Below are 25,391 nucleotides of genomic sequence, written 5' to 3'. Positions count from 1 at the left end.
AAACCAAACGAATCATCCTGACAAGAAAGGCACCAAAAAAGCAGCATCTCGCTGCAACCAGGGCACACCCTGAAAAAGAAATGGCATTCCACCAAGACAGCAGCATCCAAGAACCTTCTACTTCCATTAAAAAAACCAAAACAACAACAATCCATCATTTCTACCAAAAAGAAAAAAAAAGAAAAAGAAAAAAGAAGCTTCCAGGTGCAGCCTAAATTTGCCACCAGACGGATGAAAACAAGCGCTCTCACATCTACATCACACGGGCGCCAGCTACTCGTAGTCACACCAACAGGAGAGACATTCAAACACACTAACGGGGATGTACCTTAATACTGATCAGTTCTTGGCCTTTCATCCAGACCACCGTGGAAGCAAGTTCCCTTCTCTGACTGCAGCACTACCTCACTCGTACCGCCCGCCCTTCGAGAACGTCGCCTGAGAACGCGATTAAACCGCGACGTCCCCTTGCCGCACTTGTGGCTCGGGAACGGTCACCGTGCCGGGGCTCCCACCGCCCGCAGAACTCGCTACCTGTATGAAGAACAGGACCACCTGGAGAGGACTCTCCATCCGTCCCTCTCCAGAGTGTCCAACAAGCTGGTCGTGGAATCAGGCAGAGACTGGAAGAAACTTGGAAGGATCGTGAGAAATAAATAAATAAGCCTTCCCCGCAATAGGGAATTTCATAATAAAACCTGTTTTGTGCAAATTTAAATGCAACAGAACCCTGTTGTAGTAACGGATTTTGCCACAGGAAAGGGGCACGGACGGAGAGAAGAGGGGACATGCCTCACCACCCAGCGAGGGGCCATCGCTGCGTGTCCGCAGGCGAGGAGGGTGCCAGTACCCACAGCCCCGAGGGCAGACAGATGAGAAGAGATGGGTGCTACGGGCTTTCCACCCTCACTGCAGTGGTAGTGCCTCCTGTCCAGTGATTCACGGACAAGCTCAAGATGTTAAATATGTCAATCACCTCTATTTAGCTCTATTTTGAAGTCTTGATTATTGCTCTAATCACAGATGACTCACAGATGCACCTGGAGAAAGTGGATCCTTCCCAATAGGCAGGAGCACTACCGAGAGGCAGGGAGGCCTCAGGCAGCACCCCCGGAAAGGCTGCACTCTCAGATACACCTGGACTCCTGTCATCACCACCCAGGAGAGCCACCAAGTCCTCCTCCCTTTGCCAGCGTGAGGTGGATTCAGAATTACATCACCGTGCTCTGGGAAAGCACGGAGATAATTCCGCAGAAACAGGGGCAGACACGGACAGTCTGCAGAGCCACAAATCCAGCTCCTGGCACGCAGCGGGTTGGAGCAGTCACAAACTACACCTCACTGCCTGTGGCGGGAAGTCCTCCAGTCAACACCCAAAGGGACAATGTTACTCCACTGCTATTCCTGCGTCTGCCTCAAACCAACCTCCTGCCAGTCCTTTCCTCCACCACGTCTTTTCTGGGCTGGTGTAATTGTATTTGCTGGAGGCAGAGGTGCTGGAGGTGCTTAAGCTTCCCTAAGTTTCATGGAAACGGGTGGTCAGGGCAGGAGCAAGACCCAAACTGGTGTCCACCTGGGGAAAGAGGGGCAAAACTCTGCCCATCCCCTCCCCTTTCTGCCTGGCAGCAGCCAGCTTACCACTGCTCTGTACGGCGGGACAGAAGCAGGAGATGCCATTGAGATGCCAGCTGTTCTCCGGGCACACAGAGCACCCAGAAATACTGCTGAGAGAGCGTGACAGGGAAGAGCTGGCTCTGTAGGGAGAGTGTCCAGCATCAGCTGTTACACAGCTCAGAGAAGAGCTTTACAACTGCACAGCACTCACACAAAGACACAGGGCTGAGGGAATGGGCCTGGAATTACTGCTGTACACAGTGTAAAGAGAGGTAGGGCCATGATCCTGCCCTGTCTTAGCTCTAGTCCTTCCCAGGCAGCACATCACCCTGGCTGAGGGAAGCGACAGAGGAGTCAGACCTGTCTGCCTGCCTGCCCTGGGGACACAGGACACAAGCATGGAATTAGCAGCAGGGGTAAGAGTAGGGAACCCTCATAAACAGGGATTTGCTCCCAGGAGGGCAGAGTACTCTGCACCCAAGGTGCAGGGACCGAGGAGGGAGTGGTGAGGAGCTGCCCGGTGACAGCTGGCAATGAACTGTGCTTGTGCCTGCTCCAGCCTCTCCTTCCTCGCAGAAACCATCCCCATTCGTAGGACACCCGACGCTCCCCAGGAAGAGCACAAGTTGTGCTTCCTCGAGGTCACAGCTCACCAGCAACCCTTCGATGTGCTGCAGTGGGAGTTTGGGAAGTGAAGCTGAGCCGGGTGTAAGGTGAGCCTAACAGAACAGCACACAGCTAAGCCTTGAACTGAGCAGCGGGGAAAAGCAAGCTGCTGTGACAACAACAGACACATCTACGAGTTACCCCTGCAGACAAAGCAGCGGAGAAAACTTTGCTCCAGTGCTGACAGACGTTTGTCAGTAGAAGTGCACAGAGATACTTCTCCAAGAAAACTTTGTCTCAAAGCCACAAAATTAAACATTCTCCTTTAGCATTTAAATACATTAACTTTCTGAGGGTATTTACAAGTCCAGTTCAGAGCAGCAGAACAGCTAGACACCGGAGGAAAGGGACGTGGCACAAGGCATTTGTTGTGCTTTTCCAAAGAGCTGGGCAACCTGTGACCCACAAGGAACCAGGAAGATGGATCCTGAGCTGGCTGAGCTGTGTCAGCAGCGACAGAGGAGAGACAGACAGCGACTCTCACTGGCAGCTGAATTTGTCCAGAGGCAAAGGGTGCAGGGTGCTGTCCCTTTACAGTAGGCCTCTGGGCAAGCGTGCACATGGTGAGCACATTGCATCCAAGCAGGTGTTCCACACGAGCTGTCAGAGACCAGAACACGGGGGAGCAAGAGACCTTTGCCATCAGACACTTCTTCCCACATCCAACATCCAGAACCAGTGGGGACTTTGTGGCAAGGAAGTTTCTCAGGTTGGATACTGCAGAAGCGCCTGCTAGCCAGGACCAGAGGTATGCCCAGCTGTCAGCCTGGGGAAAACATCCTGCATCCTTCCTGTGTCCCCGCTGAAGCGGCTGACTGCAGCAAGGGAACCCTCCAGCACTGGCAAGGGCATACGTGCAAGGCTGAGGGCTCCACAGACATGGTGCTTGGTGTTGTCACCTTGCTCTTCCACAATGTTGGCTGGAAACTTGGCACGTTCACATCTGTAGGAAGGAGCTGTGCAGTCCCCTGACGGTCTGTCAGAGGAAAACCAAAGTCTGGGTTTGGGGTTTGTTTTTTTTGTGTGTGTGTTTTGTTTTTAAAAAGAAAAACCTGTAAAAAAATATTCTCTGAGATGCAAAGATGCTTGTACTTTGTGCTGCCTTGGCCATCCCCTCTCACGTCACCCGTGGGTTCCTTGGAGAGTCTGGTTCCAATGGCAGCAGGACACCCTGCGTAGGGCTGGGATGAGCACTGTCCCGTTCAGTCTGTCTGAGCCTGTCACAAGTCTGTGACTTTATTCTCCACAGCAGCTGCGATCTGTTGCAGTCTGTATCCGAGCTGCATCTTCTGTGCCGTTGGGTCTTCTTCCAAGGCAGTAATGATCTGCAACGAGACAGAGCTCACGGGCAGCCTTTCTCCAGCACGCAGCACCGCCAGCCAGCCCCAAGGTAGAATCCAGTGTGCTCAAGACTAGAGCAGCTATGTGGTAATTAATCTCAAATTAACCACAGAATAAATATTCTGGATTCATCCTAATAACTCAGAGACTTCTCAGGGCAAGAAGAATGCTAAACTTCTCACCTGGAATCAATTGATTTAGTGAATGAATCCAAACTAATTGCATTTCATTTAAAGTAGAGTATTTGGGTATCAAAGTCAAAACAAGAAGCACAGGTGAAAGACCAACAGCCTCCAATAGAGAGATAAATCTTTTTTGTGTGTGTGTGATTTCCTCCCTTTCCCTTGGATAACAATAAAGCAAATTTATGACATGGAAGTTACGCACACCAATGAAACAATACAGAGTCCTGCACCAGTCTGGCTGCCCTTCAGTTATTAATTTTTGGAGGTTTTTTGGTTGGATGGTAAAAGGAGAAGGACACATTCATAGCTGCTGGAAACACACACTCACCTGGTCATAGTACTTATTGATGTATTTGTACAATTCATGCAGAGCCACCAGGGAATTGAGGTCACCTGAGTAATTCTGAATAAGAGAGGAAATTAGAGAACACCATGAGACACCAAACAATTGTTCTTCTAAGTTCTGCATCCTCACAACTCATTAGGAAACGCGCCTGTTGCACAAAGAAACAGGAAAGGGAATTCACCAGTAGTTCCTAGGGAAGGAAAAACTTGTAACTCCTTGCCCTGAATCCCTGACTACACTTTTCAGCCCTAGCAGGGCAGGCCCTCACTCTCCTGCTGGTGCCACAAAGCAGAGCAGCCACCGGGAAGGGTCAGTAGGTCTGAGCAGAACTGTGTGCTCACCTGCAGTAGCTCATCATTGCATTACTACTTAGATGCACAGGGGAGGAGCGAGGATGATGTCTGAAAGTTATTTACCCGTGATAGCTCAGCCAGGGCAGAATTCATCTCCTGGTCGCTGGCAGAGATGGTCTGACGAATGTCTGCGTAATACCTACACAGGTACACAGACAATTAGCATTTGACCCTCCTAGCCTCCTCCTTACTGCTTGAGCAATGACTCCTCAGGTTCATTACTTACCTTTCCACCATCTGCTTGTAGCGAGGAATGTCCCGGGCATAGAGCAGCTTATTGATTGGAGAGTCCTTGAACATCCAAAAGCACAACTGATTACCAAAGGCTCCTTCATCATGCTGTGGACTAACCTTAGCAGGTAACACCATCACCACTGTTCTCTCTCCTTCATTCATTCAGGATTGGGAATTTTTGTCCTCTGCATGGAGAGGTACTTTGAATACCAGGCTCCCTTCTAGTAATGCATCTGAGGAACCATGGGATGTGTTGGGTGAAGGGATGACTAGTCCAGCCTTCACTTGGAGCTGGGTGATCACTAGTATGAGATCACACTGGCTATGGTTTTGCATATCCTGAACTCCTCCAGAGAGCCACCTGTCCCATCTCTGGTGACCCATGCAGGACTGTTCCACTCTCTGCATGGGACGGAGCAGTGGTGGTAAGAAGTTTGATGGCCAACCTGAACCTTCCAAAGCAAACTCTGAGACTTACACTGGCTGCCACAGTCAGCTAGACTTTAGCTCTGTCCCCCAAGTAGATTCAAGCCATAAATAAAGACTTCTTCTGTATGCTTGACTCCATCAACTCCCTCCTCTCTTCCCAGGAGTCCACATCACTCCCCAGATCTCCAGTGGCACACAGGAGTGAGGGGGAGCCTGGCTTGCTGTCCCAGCAGTGCTGTGTAAACCTTATCTCCTCCCTGGGTCAGCACTGCTCAACTACCTGTGCCAGCCAGGCTCCTTTCTCCGGCTGTACTTACCCGCCCTAGCTTATGGTCAGCTATTGTACAGGAGTCCATGAAGGTCTGGGCAATGACCAGGAGCACAGCATCTACGTTATCCGACGTCTGCACATCAAAAACAAACTGGGGATTCTTGATGATGTTGATCCAGAACCGCAGGGGCAGGCTACGGAGAAGACAGAAGCACACCAGGGTATGAGCAAAGGTAGCAGCTATGGTGCTGAAAGATAATCTGCACATGATGGCATCTCCCAGCTTTGCCATCCCAGCAAAACCAGCTCTTCACACCATGGTCTGCTGCCTCACTCATTTCTCTCCTCCTCAGTAGGCAAAGGTGGCTGTCGCTTGGCAAAGGATCAATCAGCTCTGGACAGCCCAGCAGTGCCTCCTCCAGGGCCCACAGGAGCACCGTACCTGTTTGTCTTCCAGATATGGATGGTCTCGGGGTCTGCGATCCCATAGTGCATCGCCTGCTCATCCAACAGGTCGAAGAAGTATTTGACTGCCAGAGGGACAGGTCGGTTGGTACTAAGGATCACCTGGAACAAGTCATCCACAAACTTCTGCAGCGTGCCCTGTGGAGAGCCAAGCAGGACAGAGTCAGCACAGGCAGAGGAGAGCTCAGGCTTCGCACAGGTATGAGGTTACCCTCTTTTGCTCAGCAACCTCCCCTCATCGGTCCAAAGCTGCTTCCCTCTGCTGCAGAGAGCAGCAAAGGAGAAAGGAGGCTACAGCAGTTTCTGAGGCTAGGGAGAAGCTCAAGAACAGAGCTCCCAATGTGGTGGAACGTCACCGAGCCGTAGAGACTTCCCAGTGAGGGGCTGCTGGCTGCCAGCTGCTGCATTCAGCCAGACAGGAACAAGGAGAAGGACTTTCCTCAGCACTGAGAGGAAGTTCAGTAAGTGTGGGAAGAACACAGGCACTGCCTGGCAAAGTGCCTGCACGGTCCCTTGAGGAACGGTGCTACTGCAAGCAGGGCACTGCTGGGGAACCACAGTGCCAAAAGTTGATCCTCTTGAGAACAGAGCAGAAGAACAAGTTCTCCTGCATCAATTTTTTAACAATGACACTGGAATAAAGCAAAGAGGAGGTGTGAGCAAGCGCTACACCCAATTTATGAGTACAGCTGAATCTGTACACAACAGGCACGCACTATGAGCATCAGCTGGCTCCAGGAGGTAACAGGTCTGTCATATATTCATGGCCCTGTGTGAGGTGGAAGGTGGAAAGACACAGTAGCCCGGCAGATACTCTTGCCAAAGAAACTCTGCTGTGAAACACAACATACCTGCTTTTTACTGGTGGGACACACAAAGACAAACATGGGGTGGACATGGGGGACAAAACTATTTCTCACTCTCCTAGAGGCTCTGCAAAACTTCACCCAATAGTAGAAGCCTGGCATGGCAGTGATGGGATTGTATGGGAAACTACTGGCATGTGCATCAACCCAGGCAAAGGAGCTCTTGTACACATCCCTGCAATCTGCCCAGGGGATGTGAAGGAAGGCAAGATCCCAAGCACAACACAATCTGTGTTTTTTCTCACCTTCATTGAGAGTAGACGTGTCAGGTAGATCTCTGGGATTGCCTTGGCTCGCTCCCGATCTCTCAGGCTCCCACGCCGATGCTTGGGAAGCTCTGGCTCTTCTGTCGGTTTTACCAAGTGCCAAAGTTTGATGCCACCTTCATCTGCATCCTCCAGCATTGGTGTTTCTGAAACACACAGTTGTTCACAGATGAGTGCCCGTTCTCTCACGGTAGAGCTCGACCAGCTGCGGTCCAAGGAAGTGTGACTTCACAGTATGATAGAAACACCAACAGGAGGGAACCTCTGGAGGCCTCGATCCATCCTCCTGCACAGACTACGGCTGCTGTTAGTACTATGGCAGGTTGTCTTTGTCCACCCAAAACCTTCAAGGAGTAACACGAGTATCCACGGGGCTGTTGGCTTGGCCAGACAGTAGGGTAACTACCAGGTGTCCCAACACCACCCTTGGCAGTGCTCAGTGCCTGAAGGTATTAACAGCCCTACAAGGTGCAGACTGCGCTCAGCCTGCCTTTCCATGCCCACCCTGGCCTTCCCCTGCTCTCACACTCCTGTTTCTCTCCCATCTCACCTGCCCAAGCTTCCAGTTTTCTGACAATCCTGTGAGGGTCCAAATTGTGTATCAACCAAGAGACTTGTCCAACTAACTAGCAAGTGCTATAACATAATTTTAAGAGAGCAAAGACTCATAAAACTCACTCTCTCCTGGGATGTAATCCTGATTCTCCCTATGGATGTGCTTGGTCAGGCGTGGCACCAGTGCTACTGTTGCTCCGTCAGGCACCTGCAGAGAAGACAAATCAACATTCAAACAAATGGCATGTTTTTCCTCAGCACAACAGGGAAGTGCTTGTAGGCCAAAGCAGACTGTACCATTAGTGGAAATAAGGGCAGAAACAGGGATTTTGAGGCACCATTACTGTCATTCCTAGTGGTGTGAGAATCTTGTTTGTACCAACTAAAAAAACTGATGTGCAAAGGACGATGAAGCTGATAATACTCAGGGACTGAGGTCATTCACAACTAGAACTTGTTGCAGCAAGGTATGACACATGGTGCAAGGTAGTTAAACCCTCTTTCCATTCCTAGAAACTACTTCTCATCACCTACTGATTTGGACTGGAACATGAACAGATCCAGCAACATTGCCTTCATTGCAACGGCCACCAGGCATGAACTTGTCCATCTCCTTCCAAGCTCAGCACCTGCCCCTGCCTCAGGTACGGGCTAAGGAGGGGGCTTGCTGAAGTCAGAGCACAAGCCTCAGTGCTGACTTAAACTAAATGTACTACTGCAAGAAAGCTCCAACCTTTTGACAGTGATCCACTGGGAGACCAGAGCCACAGAGCATAGCAGTGTATAGAAGACAAGGAGAGACAAGACAGTGGTAGACTGAGTTCTGACCTTGTAATGCTGCAGAGTGTTCAGGCGTTTCCAGGTTCCCTGAACAACAGATGTCACATCCTCATCGGACAGTATCAGGTGACCTGCCAGCCCTGACCTCCACTCTGCATCCATTAAAGCAAAGAAAATGGAGAGATAAACTGTTAATTGGAGGGATCCCTGAAGTCTGCTGTGCTTCATCTTTATTGACCTCATTACACATCCACTGATCCTCGTCTGCCTTTACTCATGCTGTTTCACAGCCCTGAGCAAGTGCTTGTAACAACACTGTCTGGCAGCCACAGGACAGCGTCTCTGGCACAGGGACAGGCGGACTCACAGCCCCCCAGGTTCTGCATGCTCAGACAATGACAGACACACATGGCAGGGCGCTGCACTGAGCAGACGACCACTCTCTCATTTCCTCACTGAGTTCTGGCACCAAGAAGTTCAGCTCACCAAGGTCCAGGGTGTCTGGGTCCGGTCGGTGACAGTACGGTGTCCCTTTATAGATCTGATCTAGGATTTTCTCCTTCACCTGTGTTATGGTGTCACAGTCCAGCACTTTTGCAGAAATCCCCTGGGAGTCCTCTGCCCCTCCTGCAGCAACTCCTGCTTGTGTCAAAGCATTTAAGGTCTAGGGAAGGAAAGAAAAGGTCACAGAGACTCAGCTGATAAGATTACATCACACATTTACGCCTTTGATGGTCGGCATCAAAGGCAAGTTAACAGCTAGCCCTTTCACAGGAAGAGTTTCAGAAAACACAGATGTTAAACACACTGTTCTCAGGCTGGTGTCAAGAGCTGGAAGCCAGTTCAGCAGCAGGGGAGGGGCTTTGACGTGTCATCAGCAATTTCATCCCCTTATTTCTAGGGCAGAGCACAGCACATACACCAGGTGACTCTGGCAATGGCTCCCAGCAGCCTAGGGCTAAAGCACCTGATTTACCAGAGCTCTTGTTCATCTGTGGAGTCACACTGCTGGGCTAAACCAGGCTCCCAGGAGACAGTGGCAGGATGCTGCCCTTCTGCATTCACAATGGGAGCAGAGACATCCAGCCCTGCACACCAGAGAGCCCAGGGGGAACAAAAGCTTTGGTGCTTACCAGAGTCCGGTACTCCAGGTCCTCTCTCAAGAGGCGGTTGTCATTCAGGGTATATTTGGCTTTCCCTGTCACCCAGTCAACTGGCCCTTTGTCCACCTGGTGCTTGATTCCCCGGAACAGCATGTAAAGGGGCTCCCCAACGGAATCCTGGCACAGAAAGGAAGGAGTTTCACCTGAGACAAATTCAGCTTGTTCCTCCCAGCAGTGCCCAACGACAGACCCCCGAGCAGAGGAGGATACAGCAGCGTAAGTCACAGCAGGCAAGGACAGAGCCTCTGCTGCCAGCTCTGCTCCATGCACAGGGACACTGGAACACTGCACGGGCCAGCTACCACGGGGACACACAAGACAAAGAGTTTGCTCTGCCTCCGTGTTACTAATCAGAGAGAGTCTCCTTGCCACCCCCTTTCCAAGGGGGTGAAAGAGCTACCCCGAGCCCTCCATGATCTAGTGAGCCATCCTGGAAGCAATGAACAGCATGCAGGCTGGGTAAGCATCCCTGTCCCCCAGCTCTCTCACTCCCACCCCGAAATGCAGGATAATTCCAGCACTGTTTCACCATGAGCAAGGCACCAAGCAAAGCCATGGCTGTCACCCCTCTACACCCCAAAGGGACAAAGAGCTCACCCTCACAAACGCGTACAGGCAGATGGACATCCAGTTGGTTAACAGCTTCTCTACCACCGTTTCTGTCCTGAAAGAGAGCATGAGGTTGGTCACAGGAATAAGGTGCAGAGCAGGGAGGGATTTGGAGATAAAGGTCACTCCCCTTGAGAAAAGATTAAGTGGTGATACAGGATCAAGGGGGGGGAAAACCCAAATAACTTGAAAGGACTTCAGAGACCAGTAAGGTTAATGCTTTTGGTACCACTTACTGAGGCACTTGTTAGCCTGAAGGAGGCACCAAATTACAGAAATGGGGAGACAAGCAAGCAGGGGACAGAGGAAAGCCTCTGGTAGGCCTCAAACAAGGGAAATTTATTCAGATCAGGACAGACTGGAGGCTAATGGGGATCCAAATACAGGAGATGCTTCAGGTGAGCTTCCAAACATGGCCTGACTGTGAGCCCAGGGACCTCTACACAGCAAAGCAAGGGTAGCACATTTGGCAGAACCCTGATACCTGAACACAAGGACAGAGTTCCAAAGAGAGATTTGGAGTGGACAATTCCAGCTTCCTACTTCTTTTACACCTTTCCTGCTATACTCCCTGCCAATTGCTGACCAGAGAGAACTACCACTGTTACTGCTTCCTCCTGATGCACGTTGTCTGGACACATGCTGGTTTCACAGCTGCAGCCTGTGCCATGATGTTATCCTACTCACTGGAGCTTCAGAGCTTGCCAGGTGGGCAGAAAGGCTCTGTCCCCTCAGGTAGCTTGCAGTGGGACTGTGGCTGGTGGACTCACCTCCGCAGCATCAGCTTGGGGTTCTTGGCCACATACTGCTCCACAAGGTCATTCAGGAGAGTTTTGAGGATGTCAGTGAAGTACTCCAGCTTCCCGTGCAGCGACACGGTGAGCAGTGATGCCACATAGGCCCGGTCTCTCGGAGAGAAAGTGCGCTGGATTTCCAGAGTGTGGATGAACTGGTGGGGAGAGAGAGAAGTCAGTGTGTGAACCTACTGAAGACAAGGCAGTCACAGCTGCTGGCTCTTGGGAGAAGTCATGCTGCAGGGAGCAATTCAGGAATGAACCTTAACAGCACTGCCTGCTTCCTGCCACCAGCTACAGTATCGTGGCCCTGACCCCACAGCAGGCTGCAAGCAGGGAGAGGGACGTTACCTTGGTGAGGAAAAGTTTGCTGTTGAGCAGGTTGGAGAGCTGGACCAAGCCCTGCTCCACAGTTTGCCGTCGGCACTCAGGGATGTCCAGGTCCCTTTGCAGTGGTGACTCACGGTGGCCCGGGAAGAAAATACGCTCTGCATAGGACTTGTAGTCCAAGAAGGGGATTCCTGTGCCCACAAGGTCACTTGTGAGGTCCATCATCTCAGTCATCAGGTCTGAGGGAAAGGAAATGCCCATGAGGTTGACCATAGAATCTCATGCAGAGCATGAGATGAGTGCAGGAGCTAGGGCCAGCAGGGACTGAGGAAGAAGAAGGCTGTTTCCTGTTAGGAAGAGGCACATTGGGATCCCATTGCTAGAATATTTAAAACTAGACCAGGCCCTGGGAGAAAGTGCACTAATAAACTTCCAGCCTTGGGGGGAGAACCAAAAGGTGAATCTGGTGATTGTTCTTATTTACAGTCAGGGGCTGGCAGCTGGCTTCCAGTTTTATAACGAGGAAGCCACTGTTCAGCCCAGATCTGTGGTTACAGGCACCACCTACAAGAGGATTAGAGATCTCCTGCTCTTCACTGCTTCCCACATTAGTTGGGCATCACAGCCTGAGTCACTCGACCAGTTTCAGAACCCCAGGTCTCCCACACAAGGGCTCACTGCTCTAAGTACAAGGTTTGTGGGCCCAGAAGACAGGGGGTCATTCACCTTGTCCTGCACAGAGGCCGGGCTAGCTGTCCTTAAGATCTCTCCAAGATCTCTCTGACCTTTAGCTCTTCATCTGAACCTGGATAATGAACTGGAGAATCAGAGGGATCTCTGGATAGATCACTGTGCTCTGAATTAAAGAAAGAATTAAAAATGAAAGAATTTGGCTCTATGTTTCAATGGACTGGCAGAAGGTAAAGTTATTGCCTGCTCTGAGCTGCCCAAGCAAGTATACAGGAAGGGAGAGAGGAAGGGCTGAGAGTGGTTCTTCAAGCTTCCCTGAAGCTGCAAGAATTTAAGAGCTCTGTGACTGACCTGTGAATTCCTTTTTGCATCTGTCCCGAACACTTGTTTCCAGATTTTCCAGCTGGATTTGAACTTTCTTGTAATCTCTGAGAGCCTGTTTGCTCTTCCTCCTGCAATAAGAAGTAGAATTGTTCCCAGTGGCCCTAGCCCAGGGATTGTCCTTGCCAACTATTGTGTTGCTGCCAAATGCAATAGTGTTGAAATGACTTCTACTGAATATCATTTTCCCAGGATACCAGTGTCCTGTAAACTAGATGTATCTCTTAGAGCACCCATTTGGCATGGGCTCTGAAGGAACCACAATGCAGGCTGTGACCATCAGGTACAGCATGCCTCACACACTCCACAACACTAGGGGTTCAGAATTTGGCTCCAAATAAAGATAACCAGAACGTTGTTTAGGCTCAAGATGTTTACATATGGCCATATCCAGTGAGAAACGTGGTAATGGAACCTAAAGACCTCATACAACTCCAGAGTTTCTTACCTATATATGAAGACAATGACCAGAACAATCAGTGCCACAAAGGATGCACCAACACCCAAGCCAATCTGTGCCTCCAGCGGGAAGGTGAGCTGGCTTTCTGTGTCATACTGCACTCGGCCCAGGAGGAAGTTCAGGTTTCCCATCTGCACCTGTGTAGGAAAGCGTGTGCCATGATGTGAGCTCAGCACAGCAACGGGGTGCAAAGCCACAGGGTTTCTCCAGAATGGGTACAGGTGGCACACAGCTGTAGCAAAGCTGTCCTACAGCAAACTCCTGAATCCAGCTACACCATTTGCTTTCAGGCAATGTTTGGTACATAAGAGTAGAGTTGAGAACAAGAGCAGCTCCTTGGCCCCCTAGTACCTTCCCTGTCCCCCACCACGGCTCCTGCCTTTCTTCCTCTTCCCATCTCACTCCCTGCCTCCCCCACTACTTCTTGCTTGTGCTTCAGCAAACAACAGGATTCCTTATGGCACTGCTGATCCCTACCGTGAACTCTGGGAGCAAGTCTGTGCCCTCCCGCTTCGTGCGGTGCCGTGGAGCTGGCTGCTCAGAGGGAGGCTCACAGTAGAGATGATTCCTTGTTAGTGTCTTCACCACACAGACTCCTTCCCCAATCATAGCCATAACTTCATCCTTGGAAATAGCCAGATCTAGATTTTCCCCCTGGAACAGATGTAGAACAGGACACTGAATTGGGGAAAACACAACTCTGTTTCCATGGCTCCAGAGAAGATGGAGGAAACAAATACCATAGGGTGAAAACAGCCTTTTCTCTTCTCTGACTGGGCTTGCAAGTGAAATGGCCTCAGAAGCTCATTTTGTAAGTGAAAAGCTTCCCTTGCATGCAATTTAAATGAGCCCCACACCATGCTGCATAAATCGCCAGTCATCTTAAGGTGCTTCAGCCACAGCCTGACTAAGGTCACTGTATGTGCATATACACATAAAATATATACATACACACAATGTGTACATGTAAAAAGGTCGTGGCAGTTAACCTAAGCACTCAGAAGTGAGTCAGTCAATGACTTGCAAAGGTGTAACACATTTATGCTCTTCCTAACACAAACCTGCTTTAAGTTTTGGGGATTAAGACTTTGGGTTTTGTTTGTTTGGTTGGATTTTTTTTTTTTTATAGAAACATGCTGACTGATGTTAATTACATATTTTATGTTTAAATATTTTCCAAGATGAATCTTGCAGCAGCTTCTTCATGCTTTTGCCCAGAGCTGCGTCAGGATATTCTGACAGGTTGGCAGATCAAACCTCCTTGGGCTTTGAAAGTTTGTGTCTTGTTAGTTCTCTTTCAGTCTTCTCAAACAGCCCTATTCATCCAAGATGCATTCAGTACCCATATGGCAGCAGTCTAGATGTTTCTAGCTTAGTACATCCTCACAGTTTTTACTCATGTGAGAAAAGAGCAAGTGGTGAAAGTGTGTTTTCAGCTGCAGGTGTTACCTTGTGGAATGAGAATTGGATTAGAAACTCCCTTGCCAGACAAAAGAAATACCTCTGTTGTTTTTCTTGCACGTACAGGGAAAAACATCAGCCACTCTGCCCTTCTGTATCAACTTTAAAGAATGATTTTCCTACCTCTACCTAGTAACATGTCTTCCCTGCTGCCAGGATTCTTTTACTCCTAAGTTACTTCTAGAGGAAACTTAATAAGTTATGAAAAAGCTGGCAGCTGAAAGCAGGATGTGGGGTTTGTTTAGTACCAATATCTCATATACAAATCATTTATTAGGATAAAAAATAACCAAGCACAGCAGCTTCCACAAGGCCCTTAATAATGATTTATGGAGTCAAGAGGCTTTTTTCATGCACTCTTTTCCTTCCTCTTCAGTATCATTTCTCAAAGGCCAGAGCAGATGTGCTGTGACAGCTTCCAAGCCTGTCAGGTATTTTAAAACCTTAGATGCTGCATGACACCAATTTAAAACACTCAGATTAGAGAGAAATCTGTGCAAAGAGCATTATTTACAAGTTATTTGTGTTACCTCCACAGAGATGACACTTCCTGGCTTGTGGCGATATGGTTTGGCAGGATCTTCAGCATTCAATGGTTTTAGGATGGGGTTGACTTCATAAGAGAAGGGCATGGGATGCAATGAGTTGAAGTCAAAGCTCAGATTATCCAGAATAAATTCCAGTTTGATATGGACACTCCGCAACAGCAGGTTAATGGCTGGAGTTTTGCACAAGATCAGGTAGGAGGAGTTGACAAGACAGGGTTCTTCAAACTAAATGTGAAAGGCAAAAAATGCGTCAGTAGTGAAACACTAATGCTGGTCCTGCAGCTTTGCAATACCTCCCAGCTCTCAGCCATCTGGGGTCAGTCTGCATTCCTCTCAGAGGAGCAGTGCCAGAGGAACTCCGCTTAACTGTAGAGGGAAGAATCCAAGATCTGTGGAAATCCCCGTGTTCCTCTAAAGGAAGTTTCCAGAGCACCGGATTTGCTGCATGTACTTAGGTCTCAGCAGTGGGAATCAGCTCTGATAGCAAATTCTGGCACTAAATTCCCCTGGCACCAAGTTCTGGAGAGGTATCAGCTTCCTGCTCTAGACCCTGAATGCAACGCTGATTTCCTGGCCTGAATGTTTCTGTGGCAGAAGCGTTTATAGGATTGCTTTATACACCAAGTGAAAGTATTCCTTTTTTCCTCCCCCCAGCCACAAACACCTAAGAATGTAGGTAACCCAGCTATTAGTGCAGCACGTGCATCTGGAGCACGTTCTCCCAGTTTACCTACCGGAAGCCTTCCATCATTTGCACTAATAAAGCAAATCCTTCTTGCCCTTTGGCTGCCAGACACCCTGTACCTCTGCAAATTCTGCTGCATGCTGTGTGACCACATCTATACCTCTGTAGCGACCCATCTCAGGACAACTAGCAGCAGGAGAGCACAAGATGTTGGTGGAACTGGTAAATTCACTGAGCTCTGCCTGGTTCTGCATCTCAGAGTGAAAGAGGGCCCAGGGGGTAGAGAGATGGATTGCACTGTGCAAAAGGAAGAGTCTGGAGCGAGGACCTGCTGAGCCATGCAAGGTCTCTGGCTCAGCTGCAGATTTCTTTATCTCCACACCGCTGCCCTGCTGTTCCTGCCCCACATCACAAGTCCTGCACATCGCTAAGCAGAGGCAGACCCAGCTCAGGGGAATGTCTGTGAAAGCGCTTAGCCTCTCAGCCTGACAGGAGCACTTCCACCTGGCCAAGACTGTTGGCACGACCCAAGCAGGTAACAGCAAGTGGGGGACAAAGCCCTAGGGACAGAAAGTCCACTTCTCCAGAGCAACACATCAACCCTTATGCACCCTCAGCTCCGCTGAGCACTCTGCCATGGTACCTGGTGGACGCCGCACAGAGCATCCTCAGGGCACTCGGTGTCCGGGATGATTCTGCGCCACCGCCCCAGTCCTCGCCGCCGGCGCTCAGACGGAGAAACCGTAACTCGGATCTTCGGCTTCTGTACAACATCCAAGTTGTACCCATGAACTCTGATCACTCTCCCTCCACTGAAAGAGAAGAGTAGCTGACCTTACCCACCTATTGTTCATTAGCTGTGTCGTGCCCATGCTCCCACCCTTCCGCTCATGCTCATTCCGACAAGCCTAGCTTTACTCCAAAGCACAACTGAGAGAGATGCCATTGGTGCTGTAGTACCTGCCTCAGCACACAGCCCTGGGGAAGCTGCACTCAGCCTTTCTACCTGAGGAAGCTTTTAGGTGGTTCTGCAAAAGTGATGTTGGGATCCAGAGTATATCTGAAGAGGGATCCTTCCAATCTCCGCTCTTGGTCCCCATATTTGATAGTGACTGGGAGTTCTGCAGACACATTGCTGGGGCTCGTCTGGCACGCCAACTGATCCTCTGTCATCTCCGAGAGGCTTGGAGAGACAGAAAAGAGAGAACAAGGGGTTAACAGTCAGAGACAGATTTCATAGTACTGTGCCTTGCTCATTGCAGACCATCTGCAAACCTCTTCTGGTATTTCCCCAATGTAATGCTGAAACGTGCTTATGTAAGCAAGCAGTAATTGCTGGGCAGTTGTCAGTGAGCAGCACATGGACAAAAAGCGGGTACAGCCACTGTCCAGGCCGAAGAGACTGGAAGCATGCTACCAAGGCATGTGCACCTTCTCACCAGCAGTGCTGTCAGGTGTATGCACCCCAGGATGCGAGAGAACAAGCAGCTCTTAGTGTTATTCTGTAGTAGCCAACTGCAGCTCCCCATCAGCAAAAGCAGAGCTGTCAGGGTGGGGTACAGTCCTGTCAAGAGGTATGCAGAACAGAGACTGTGTTTGCATCCAAGGGAACGTGGGCAAGAGTGTAAGATGGCTGTGGATGCTGCCATGACCCTCTAGAGGAGGATGTCCTGAATGCAGAGGAGAGCGAAGCTCCAGCAGCCTGTGCTAAGGGCTGAGCCAGCCAGCATCATGCCCTGCAGGGCTCTGGGGAGGACTCAGGACAGTGCACTGCCAGCACATGGGCAGGCTCTGGTCTTACATGTGGCAAGGCAGGTCTCCAAGCAGGACACTGATCTCATTAGGATGCCCAGTCAGCAGCTTGGAGCCCAGAAGGGTGAGGCAGGTTCCTCCCGCTTTGGGGCCCTGAGTCGGAACGATGGATTTCAGCTCTGGGTTCTAGAAAAGGGGAAAGAAGAAAACCAAAAAGGTGAGTGACAAAGACCTCCAAAGGTAAGGTGAGGAAAGAAAACAGCAGAACAAGTCCAGTGGCCTCCAGTGCTCTGAAAACAGAAGCTCTAGATCCCAGTTACAGGCAGGTCTCGGCTGGGCTCCAGCAGTTACCCTATGGAGCAGGGGCAGCAGAGCAGGGGCAATCACACCGACAAGAACCACAAGTTGGGGACCACAGATTGCAAAAGACAGATGGATGCTGCAAACAGCAGAGCTGTGAGCCTCACACACAATCCCAAGGATTAGCAGTTCAAAGGGATTGTTCAGATCAGTAACTGGATTAATAACTCAGGTTAGGAAAAACAAGGTAGCAAATAAGTTGCCTGCTTGTCTAGTACATGAGGAGATTATCAGCAGGGAGCCCTAAGAATCTGTGTTGAGACCTGCACTGTAAAACATACTTGTGTGTGACCTGGAAAGGGGAAATTAAATGTGATAAAAGTACTTGGAGTAACAAACCATTAGTATAGCTGAGGAGCCACAGCAAAATTTAGAGGAGCCAGGCAGAGTGACTCAAGTAAGTCACTGCTGATCAGTGAAGAGCAAGATACATCAAAAATGAGAAGGAGCAGGGAGACTACAGCAAAAAAAAGCAACCCAACATAGCTCCTGTCCATATAACAGTGCTTTGGTAGCTACGACGACTCTGCCAGCTCTAAGCACAGACGGCAGCAAAACCACAGCAAGCGTAGGAATTGCTGCAAAGGCAAATTAAGGAGAGATTTTTACACCACAGTAAAAATACCTTTTGTCCCCACATCTGTGTTGGAAGGGACCCCAAGGATCATATAGTTCCAATCCCCCTGCCACAGGCAGGGCAACCAATCTCCAGCCTGGATCTACACGAGGTTGCTCAGGGCCCCATCCAACCTGGCCTTGAACACCTCCATGGACGGGGCATCCAGCACCTCTCTGGGCAGCCGGTTCCAGCACCTCTCCACTCTCTCTGTTAATAACTTCTCCCAATATCTAATCTGAGCCTTTCCTCCTTTAGCTTTAATCCATCCCCCTTGTCCTGCCATTATCTACCCTTTTAACAAGCTGATTCCCTTCCTGTTTCTCTGCTCCCTTCAGGTACTGGAAGGCTGCAATGAGGTCCCCCCGCAGCCTTCTCTTCTCTGGGCTGAACAAGCCCAGCTCCCTCAGCCTCTCTCCATAGGGGAGGTGCTCCAGCCCTCTAATCATCTTCCTGGCCCTGATAACAGAACCAAAACCAAGAGAAGAGCACCAAATACAATCCAGTATGTAAAATGGTTCTATACAGCTCAAAACGAAGCAGCCAATGGGAAGGGGAGGCATGCAGCTAGGTATACAACTTGTAAGGTGCACAGCAAGGATGAAATGTGAGTAACTGTATCTAAAAACAACTTCAATGTTTTATTTCATAGTTGCTGGGTTCAAATTGTGAAAAAGTTATCAGAAACACATAAAAAAAAATACTAAACACTTCTCCACACAATGCCAGTAACTTTGGACTTGCTGCCAGTAGCTGCTGAAGGTCAGAAGCTAAAAGGGTGTTCAAGCAATTTGCAAATTAATAAAAGGAAAGTCAAAAGTCTCAGTAAGGTGTTAAGTCATGAATGAAAAAAATAATCTCCAAGCCAGAAAGGTACCCTCACGCTACAGGAGCTTTGGCATTACCTAATACAGCTGTTCCTATAATCTAAAGAGGGAACAAACAGCCCACCTCAACCCACCACACAACACAAACACCAGAAAAAAATCACACAAAACCACCAGCAGCAACTGCCTGTCAGAGTCTCATGAGTCCATGCACCAGCCAGCCATTTAGCAGAGACACAGGAAGAGCAGGGAGAGGTATTAGAGAAGCAATATTATGTTACCTGATAGGTGAAACTATGTGCAGAAACTCCACGTCCTCCTCCAGGCACTTCCACCTCAATGGGCCCAGATCTCTCTGTCCAGCTCCCACCAGTGACACACACGATGCTGCAGGGATAATCCAAGAACAGTGTCACACAGGGGAAGAGCAGATGATGCAATGGATACAGCTCATGTCCTAAAACCATCCAGCAAACACAGGTCCTTTCTTAAAGCCTTATCCCATGCTCAGAACATACAACTGAGCATTGAGAAATACCTTTAAAAGCTGCATTAGGTGCAGCAGGAAAAAAGCAGGGGGTGGTTCCGAACAGGGCCATCCTAGCCAAAATTATTTTGGGGACAGACAGGATGAAGCCCACTGTATCACAGGTACAGAGTCCAGGAAAACTGCTATTGTCCAGGGCTGATCAAATCAGTCACATCTGCAGTGACCCGCAGTTAGTGGTGCTCAATCCACACATTAGCACTGTGTCAGATGCAGAAGAAAACTCAAGACTGTAGGTTTAGTTGGCATTGGTCTTCAGTCAGTAGGGACCAGCCTCTTTGGGACCAGCCAGTCCCCCTGATCTGTACAACCCATTCTTCCCAGCCCTTTTTCCAACTGCAATTTGGTGTGGGAGATACTGACAAGGTGACGTCAGACTGTACTTTGAACAGGGCAGCAAGGAATCCCATGTTACAGCTCTGACTTGCTAACAGAACAGCTACTGTGCAGGAAAATTCCCAGCCTTCCTCCAAAGCAGGAGATTAATTTGTCTGGGCCTTGCTCAGGAGCAGGTTCTAGGTTCACAGCTACACCCCCCCACCAACCACAGAGGCTGAGGAATTTGCACTTTGGCAGTGTGGTCCCAAGCCAGGCCCCCGTGATGCCAGGTGATTTACAGACACGGAACAAAGACAGCGCTAACCCCAGGGAGATTACATTCTAATTCTAGGATGAAAACAGAAAGCAGATGGATCCAGACAAACAAGACGCACAGACAGGACAACACTGCTCAACACAGCAGGCCATTTCCCAGCAGGATCTTACCTGGCTCCCAGAGGGAAGGGTGCTACAACTACTGCTACCATGGAATGGAAAATGGGTTTGTGACAGCTCCGATGAGAGGTTACTCACAATTGCTCTCCTCTTCTCCTGCTGGTGGCTTGGCTCCTCTCCCTCCCTCATCCAAGGCTCCCACCTACCTGCCCTGCCACAGCCCAACTACACAAGCATTCCTTTCTCCCTGGTTCCTAGCTACACCCCCGTCACAGCATACCTGACTACGGTGCCATGTTATATGGTCCTGCCCTGGCCAAGCACACACTACCCAGTCCTCTGTCATGGACCTTAGCTGGATTCAGCAGGACAGGTGTCTCTGCTTCTCATCCTCCTAACAGTCCTCCCAGCATTGTGTGACCTGTGAGGTACTTGTAGCCACCAGAAGGCTGGCAAAGAGTCCACCAGGACTCCCTGGTCTGTCCCAGGTTGAGAGGGTCCTTTCACTGGGTTTGTTCCTGGGAGGTGGAAGTCGGGCTGGGAAGTGAAGAATGAGTCTAGGGGTGTGCTGACTCAAGCAGAGGCTGCACCTCCAACCATGCGTTTCCATCCTCACCCTCCGTTAGCATGCTCAGGATATTTTCCTAGCAGTGACACTTGCTCAAGCCACGTCCTTCCCTTAACTGATGTCACCCTGTGGCTGGGAGAGACACCCACAAAGGCGTGTGGTTCTGTGCCTGTGACTCCCTGATTGGGCTGGCAGCACGGTCAGCATACGGCAGTACTGTTTGGTCATCGCCTTGTACACGACCTTCTCTCTGGGAGTTACTGCAGAGTAACTAATTGGAGAGCAACATTATGCAGGGGAGTACCCCAGGTGTCCTGGGGAACAGGCAAGGCTCAATACCTGCTACAGCAAAGGCAACGACATCTCAGGCTGGTGTCAGCAGCCAAGGGAAAGCCAGTGCCTGCCTCTGGGAGGAGGTTTCACAGATACTCTACCTGCTAGAGATCTCATACTCTTGAGCATCTACGGCACAGGGAATTCCTGCAACAGTGACAGTTTCTGCAATGTCTTGATGTTTCTGCCCGAGGTTTGAGCCAGTGATGGTGATTCTAGTGCCACCTTCCACTGGTCCAGACAGGGGATACACCTGCAAAGACATCCGCGCATGTATAAATGTCACAGTAACTCAGACCTGTCCAGTCTGGCAACTGGTCTACAGCACAGGGACCTTCAGCTGCCCCGTTACAAACTCTGCCTGGTCAGATCACTGCTATAGATTCTTTTACCAGCTTGGACTAGTACCAGGCTGCACTCTCATGAGAAGAAAGAACACTAGTTGGAGCCTTCTTTCCTATACCTCAGCTGTTGTGAGAGCAGTCCCCCCTGGAGGTGAGAATTCACTACTGACTTCTAAGGCAAGGACGGCCCCACTTTTCCTTCTCATCAACATGCTGACCACTCTACAGGGCATTTCTGCTGAAGAGTGGGAATGCTCAAGCCAATCCATGTTACTTGTGTGAAGCAGCAAGCACCATTCTCTCCTCAGCATCAGTACGACAATGAATTGCATGCTGCACAAACATCAAAGCTTTGTCCCTGAGCAGCATCCAGGATAAACTAAGACAAGATGCAGCACATGGATGTTGTGTGCCACCGGAGGGAGGACAAGCTGACAGCAAAAGGGACACATGGCTACAGACACTTGTCATGTGGCAGTTAGCAAGAAACATTTAAAATAAACAGACAAAAATAATTCATTCCAGTAACCTGTCATGCTTTTCCCATCCTTGCTGTGCTGTTACCATTACGTTCTGCTCTCCTTTGCCCCAGGCTCAGTTTGGCCAACATGTTTCAGGATCTGGCTTGGGACAGTTGGAGGATCCAATCTGTGGATCCTTTCCCAGCTCCTGAATGGTTCTGCTCCTTCTGGTGTGCCAGTTTCAGCTCACATGAGATACAAATGCACATTTCCCCTCTGTGCTCTCTCAGCAAACTGAAAGCTCAACAAAAAAGTCTAGCATCCTCACATCACCAAGGGATCACAGCAGAACAGGACTAACTTGCTCTTCAGATGGCCAACGTACTATTGAGCCGCACTGTTCACACTCTGAGATCACAGCCCTTAGATTTCAACTGGAGAATAGAGCCCTCCTTGCTCTGGGTGCAGTGCACCAGAGAGCAAGTTACTCACAGAGTGAATGAGAGGTGCTGGACATAAGTCTTCTATCTCTTCTTTGCAGGAACCTCTGAAGATGCAGCTGGGGTTGTCACCTCCACACCATACACAGTTGTACTTTGAGTCAGCCGTTTGGCAACGGCTACAATCAGTGTGTCCCACAGAGCAGTTGTAAAAAGTCACTGCAGAGGAGAAAAAAAATTGAGAGGCATCTGCAAACATCCCCCAAAGCACAGAATAACCCATCAACTCAGCACCTTACACAGAACCCTCTCCTCCTTCCCTGTGACAAGCAACAGAAATGAGGCTGCATGATTTCCTGCAATAGGACTACTACAGATGCAAAAAAACCTCTTTCAAGGATTCCTCAATTCCCTTCCACCTCATCTGCTGTCTCTTTGCTGGGGAGGTGTCGTGCTCCTACCATGAAGGTCTGCAGCACTGTCCACTCGAAGGTGTCGTCGCCTCTGCACAAACACCACAGCGTTGAATTCGAGTTGCGGCGCTGTGTAACTGTACTGCAAAGACAGAGATGATCAACACAAAGGGCTTAAGAGGCACAAACAAGCCAACTGAATAGGCAAAAAAAGCATCAGCATCCCTCCAGCATAGCGCACCGGTGTGTAGAGCCTATGCAGAGCTTCCCATGAACGCAGACGAGGCAGCGTTAGCTGGGGCACTGGCAGCATGGGCCTGTCCTCACTGGTTCACAGTTCTGCTCCAGAAAGAGGAGCGGGCATTTGGTTCACTAGGGTGAACACTGAAAATGTGCACTCACAACAGTACTCATCTAACTTCCTAACTCCACTCTGAGGTGGCCAATTCCTGGCTACGAGCTGTCTGCGCAGAAAAGCGCTCAAGCCGGCATCTCTGCATCACTGGGGCTGAAGATGTAGGACTGCAACTGGTCTGGAGAGCTCATGTACACAAGAGCCTATGCTGTTCCTCTCCCTTAATTATAGTAGTTTGTGAACTAAAAATACTGCCTCTGCTTGCAAACCTGGCCCTAAGTAAAATCCACGTATCATCCAGAAAGGCACAGGGCTGTTTTGATTTTGCCTGTGTTACACACAGGCTGTAGCTTCTGCCACCAGGAACAAACCCAGAATAAATATAATTTTTCTTTTCACGAAATAACTGCTGTCACAGAAGAAGTCAGGATCCTGAGAGCCATGAACAACAGGGCCTGAAGCTAAAGCCAGAGTGGCAGTGTCCTGGCAGGCTGCAATAAGCAGTGATTCAGAGGCGGCATCATCCTGTACTACAGTAAGTACAGCAAGAGGTCGTGAGGTTCAGACTGCCCTGTCTTCCTGCAAGTTGAAGGTACCAGTACCACCTGGCAGCAGCATCACACTGAAGGACCCAGAGAGCTAAATATTCCATATTATCACAAATTATGCTCTCCCCACCCCCCAAAGAGCTTGCCTTCCAGCCTGCTGCTTTGCTGAGCAAAACCAGCACCAGCACGAGCTCTGAAACAACATCACGTTCCAAGCACTCACCTGGTTCATCTGGCAGGTGATGTAACAGAGGGACTGGTTGGTTTCTTCTCCCTCCACAGAAGCATCCATCACCACTGTCCTCCCCTCCAAATTCAGGACACACTCATAGTCACACTGCTGGTCCTGCAGAGAAGATACACATGACACCATTTCTCAACTACACAGAGCTTCGTGCTACGTGACAGCGTCCTCCTGCCTCTCCAATTCAGAACCTTTTACCAAGCCTCTTATTGTGTGAGCAGCGTGCTCCTCATTCCCTTCATTACACCAACTCTACATTATATTCAAGGGCCCTCTGTGCTGTCACTGCCTCCATTTATTAAAGGTAAATCAACACAAAACAAAACACCTAGAAGGGAGCACTTGATGTCAGTGTGAGGAGAACGCTGCACAGGAGGAGGAATTAAAGAAAAAACAGTGTGACTGAAGTTCTGACTTGGTATGTCCCTGAAATAACATCTTGGAAACAAAGAGTGGAGCACACAGATTAGGGCAGTGCACATCAAAACACAGGAAGTGCATTTTTCTTCTCTCTCTTCTGAAAATCTTCCACTCAATTTCTTCAACACTTCCTGTAAGAAAGACGGAATATGAGCCTGTGCCCAGCTCTGCTCCTGGGAGCAGTGCAGTATATCAGGTTTAACATACAAAGTAACAATTAGTCTGTGGGCTGTGTGTTCCAAGGCGGTGGTTTGGAAAAGGTTACTAAATCAGTCTCCTGCCTTGAGAAGCAAAGTGAATTTTTATCAGAGGCACACCCAAGAAACATAGCTTTCCAGGGTGGTTTTCCCCACTACAGAAGTTTCAGGTAGGACAGGTACAGGCTCATTACTGTGAGCATGCCAGGAAGGAAAGGGAAGGGAACAGATGCCTTATCTTTAGCTTAGAGACACGATCAGAGGAGATTCAGCAGGAAGTTATTCCAAGAACTACTGTCTACACAGGTGCAGCTTAATCCAAATGCATGCAGATCTTTTCCAGCAGGTTGAGGTACACCTGTACTCCCCCTTTCTCTGGGTGACCTCCTACCCACCCATAAATCCAGCTCTGCAATTCTTTATTCACAGAAGTAGGTCATTCCTCTAGGTGTTTCTGCACACAGCAGCAACCTAAGGCAGAGCCACGACTGTGACTTACATGTATCTTTATCAGTCCAGAGGACTCGTTGCCCAAACAGCACCCTGCATTAGAACAGTTTCTTAGTGCTAAAAGGGTCGAGGTGACTACCTGGTAGAGGTGGAAGTTCCTTCCCAGCAGGGTTATCTTCCTTGCCACGTTGACTGGAAACAGCGAAGATCCCTGGATTCGCTGCACACAGGGGCATGCATCTGGACCCCAGCTAAGCTCTTCATTCTGGGAACAGACACAGGTCTTCAGAGAAAGAGACCTCCATGGCTC

The 25,391-nt window shown here is 49.6% G+C and overlaps 1 protein-coding gene across 1 annotated transcript in view; it reads right to left on the bottom strand.

The window, feature by feature from the left end:
* Window positions 1–3,500: 3,500 nt before the first annotated feature.
* The window catches only part of PLXNB1 (plexin B1), a gene marked incomplete at both ends in the record, with an annotated part of 36,283 nt that continues 14,392 nt past the window's right edge, over window positions 3,501–25,391 (bottom strand). The window contains 27 exons of the mRNA XM_084269845.1: window positions 3,501–3,605; window positions 4,135–4,209; window positions 4,569–4,644; window positions 4,732–4,796; window positions 5,486–5,633; window positions 5,882–6,042; window positions 7,016–7,182; window positions 7,715–7,799; window positions 8,420–8,523; window positions 8,858–9,035; window positions 9,505–9,651; window positions 10,132–10,198; window positions 10,914–11,092; window positions 11,289–11,506; window positions 12,309–12,409; window positions 12,787–12,935; window positions 13,276–13,452; window positions 14,790–15,032; window positions 16,136–16,304; window positions 16,499–16,675; window positions 17,294–17,430; window positions 19,329–19,434; window positions 21,311–21,462; window positions 22,507–22,673; window positions 22,916–23,009; window positions 23,994–24,116; window positions 25,221–25,346. Coding sequence (XP_084125971.1) covers window positions 3,501–3,605; window positions 4,135–4,209; window positions 4,569–4,644; window positions 4,732–4,796; window positions 5,486–5,633; window positions 5,882–6,042; window positions 7,016–7,182; window positions 7,715–7,799; window positions 8,420–8,523; window positions 8,858–9,035; window positions 9,505–9,651; window positions 10,132–10,198; window positions 10,914–11,092; window positions 11,289–11,506; window positions 12,309–12,409; window positions 12,787–12,935; window positions 13,276–13,452; window positions 14,790–15,032; window positions 16,136–16,304; window positions 16,499–16,675; window positions 17,294–17,430; window positions 19,329–19,434; window positions 21,311–21,462; window positions 22,507–22,673; window positions 22,916–23,009; window positions 23,994–24,116; window positions 25,221–25,346 — 3,696 coding nt within the window. The remainder of the gene's footprint in view (window positions 3,606–4,134; window positions 4,210–4,568; window positions 4,645–4,731; window positions 4,797–5,485; window positions 5,634–5,881; window positions 6,043–7,015; window positions 7,183–7,714; window positions 7,800–8,419; window positions 8,524–8,857; window positions 9,036–9,504; window positions 9,652–10,131; window positions 10,199–10,913; window positions 11,093–11,288; window positions 11,507–12,308; window positions 12,410–12,786; window positions 12,936–13,275; window positions 13,453–14,789; window positions 15,033–16,135; window positions 16,305–16,498; window positions 16,676–17,293; window positions 17,431–19,328; window positions 19,435–21,310; window positions 21,463–22,506; window positions 22,674–22,915; window positions 23,010–23,993; window positions 24,117–25,220; window positions 25,347–25,391) is intronic.

The sequence above is a fragment of the Gallinula chloropus genome (genome assembly GCF_964237585.1).
Source record: "Gallinula chloropus genome assembly, chromosome: 12".
Taxonomy (NCBI): domain Eukaryota; kingdom Metazoa; phylum Chordata; class Aves; order Gruiformes; family Rallidae; genus Gallinula; species Gallinula chloropus.
The sequence above is the reverse complement of the archived record's forward strand: the minus strand, read 5'-3'. Positions and strand labels throughout refer to the sequence as shown.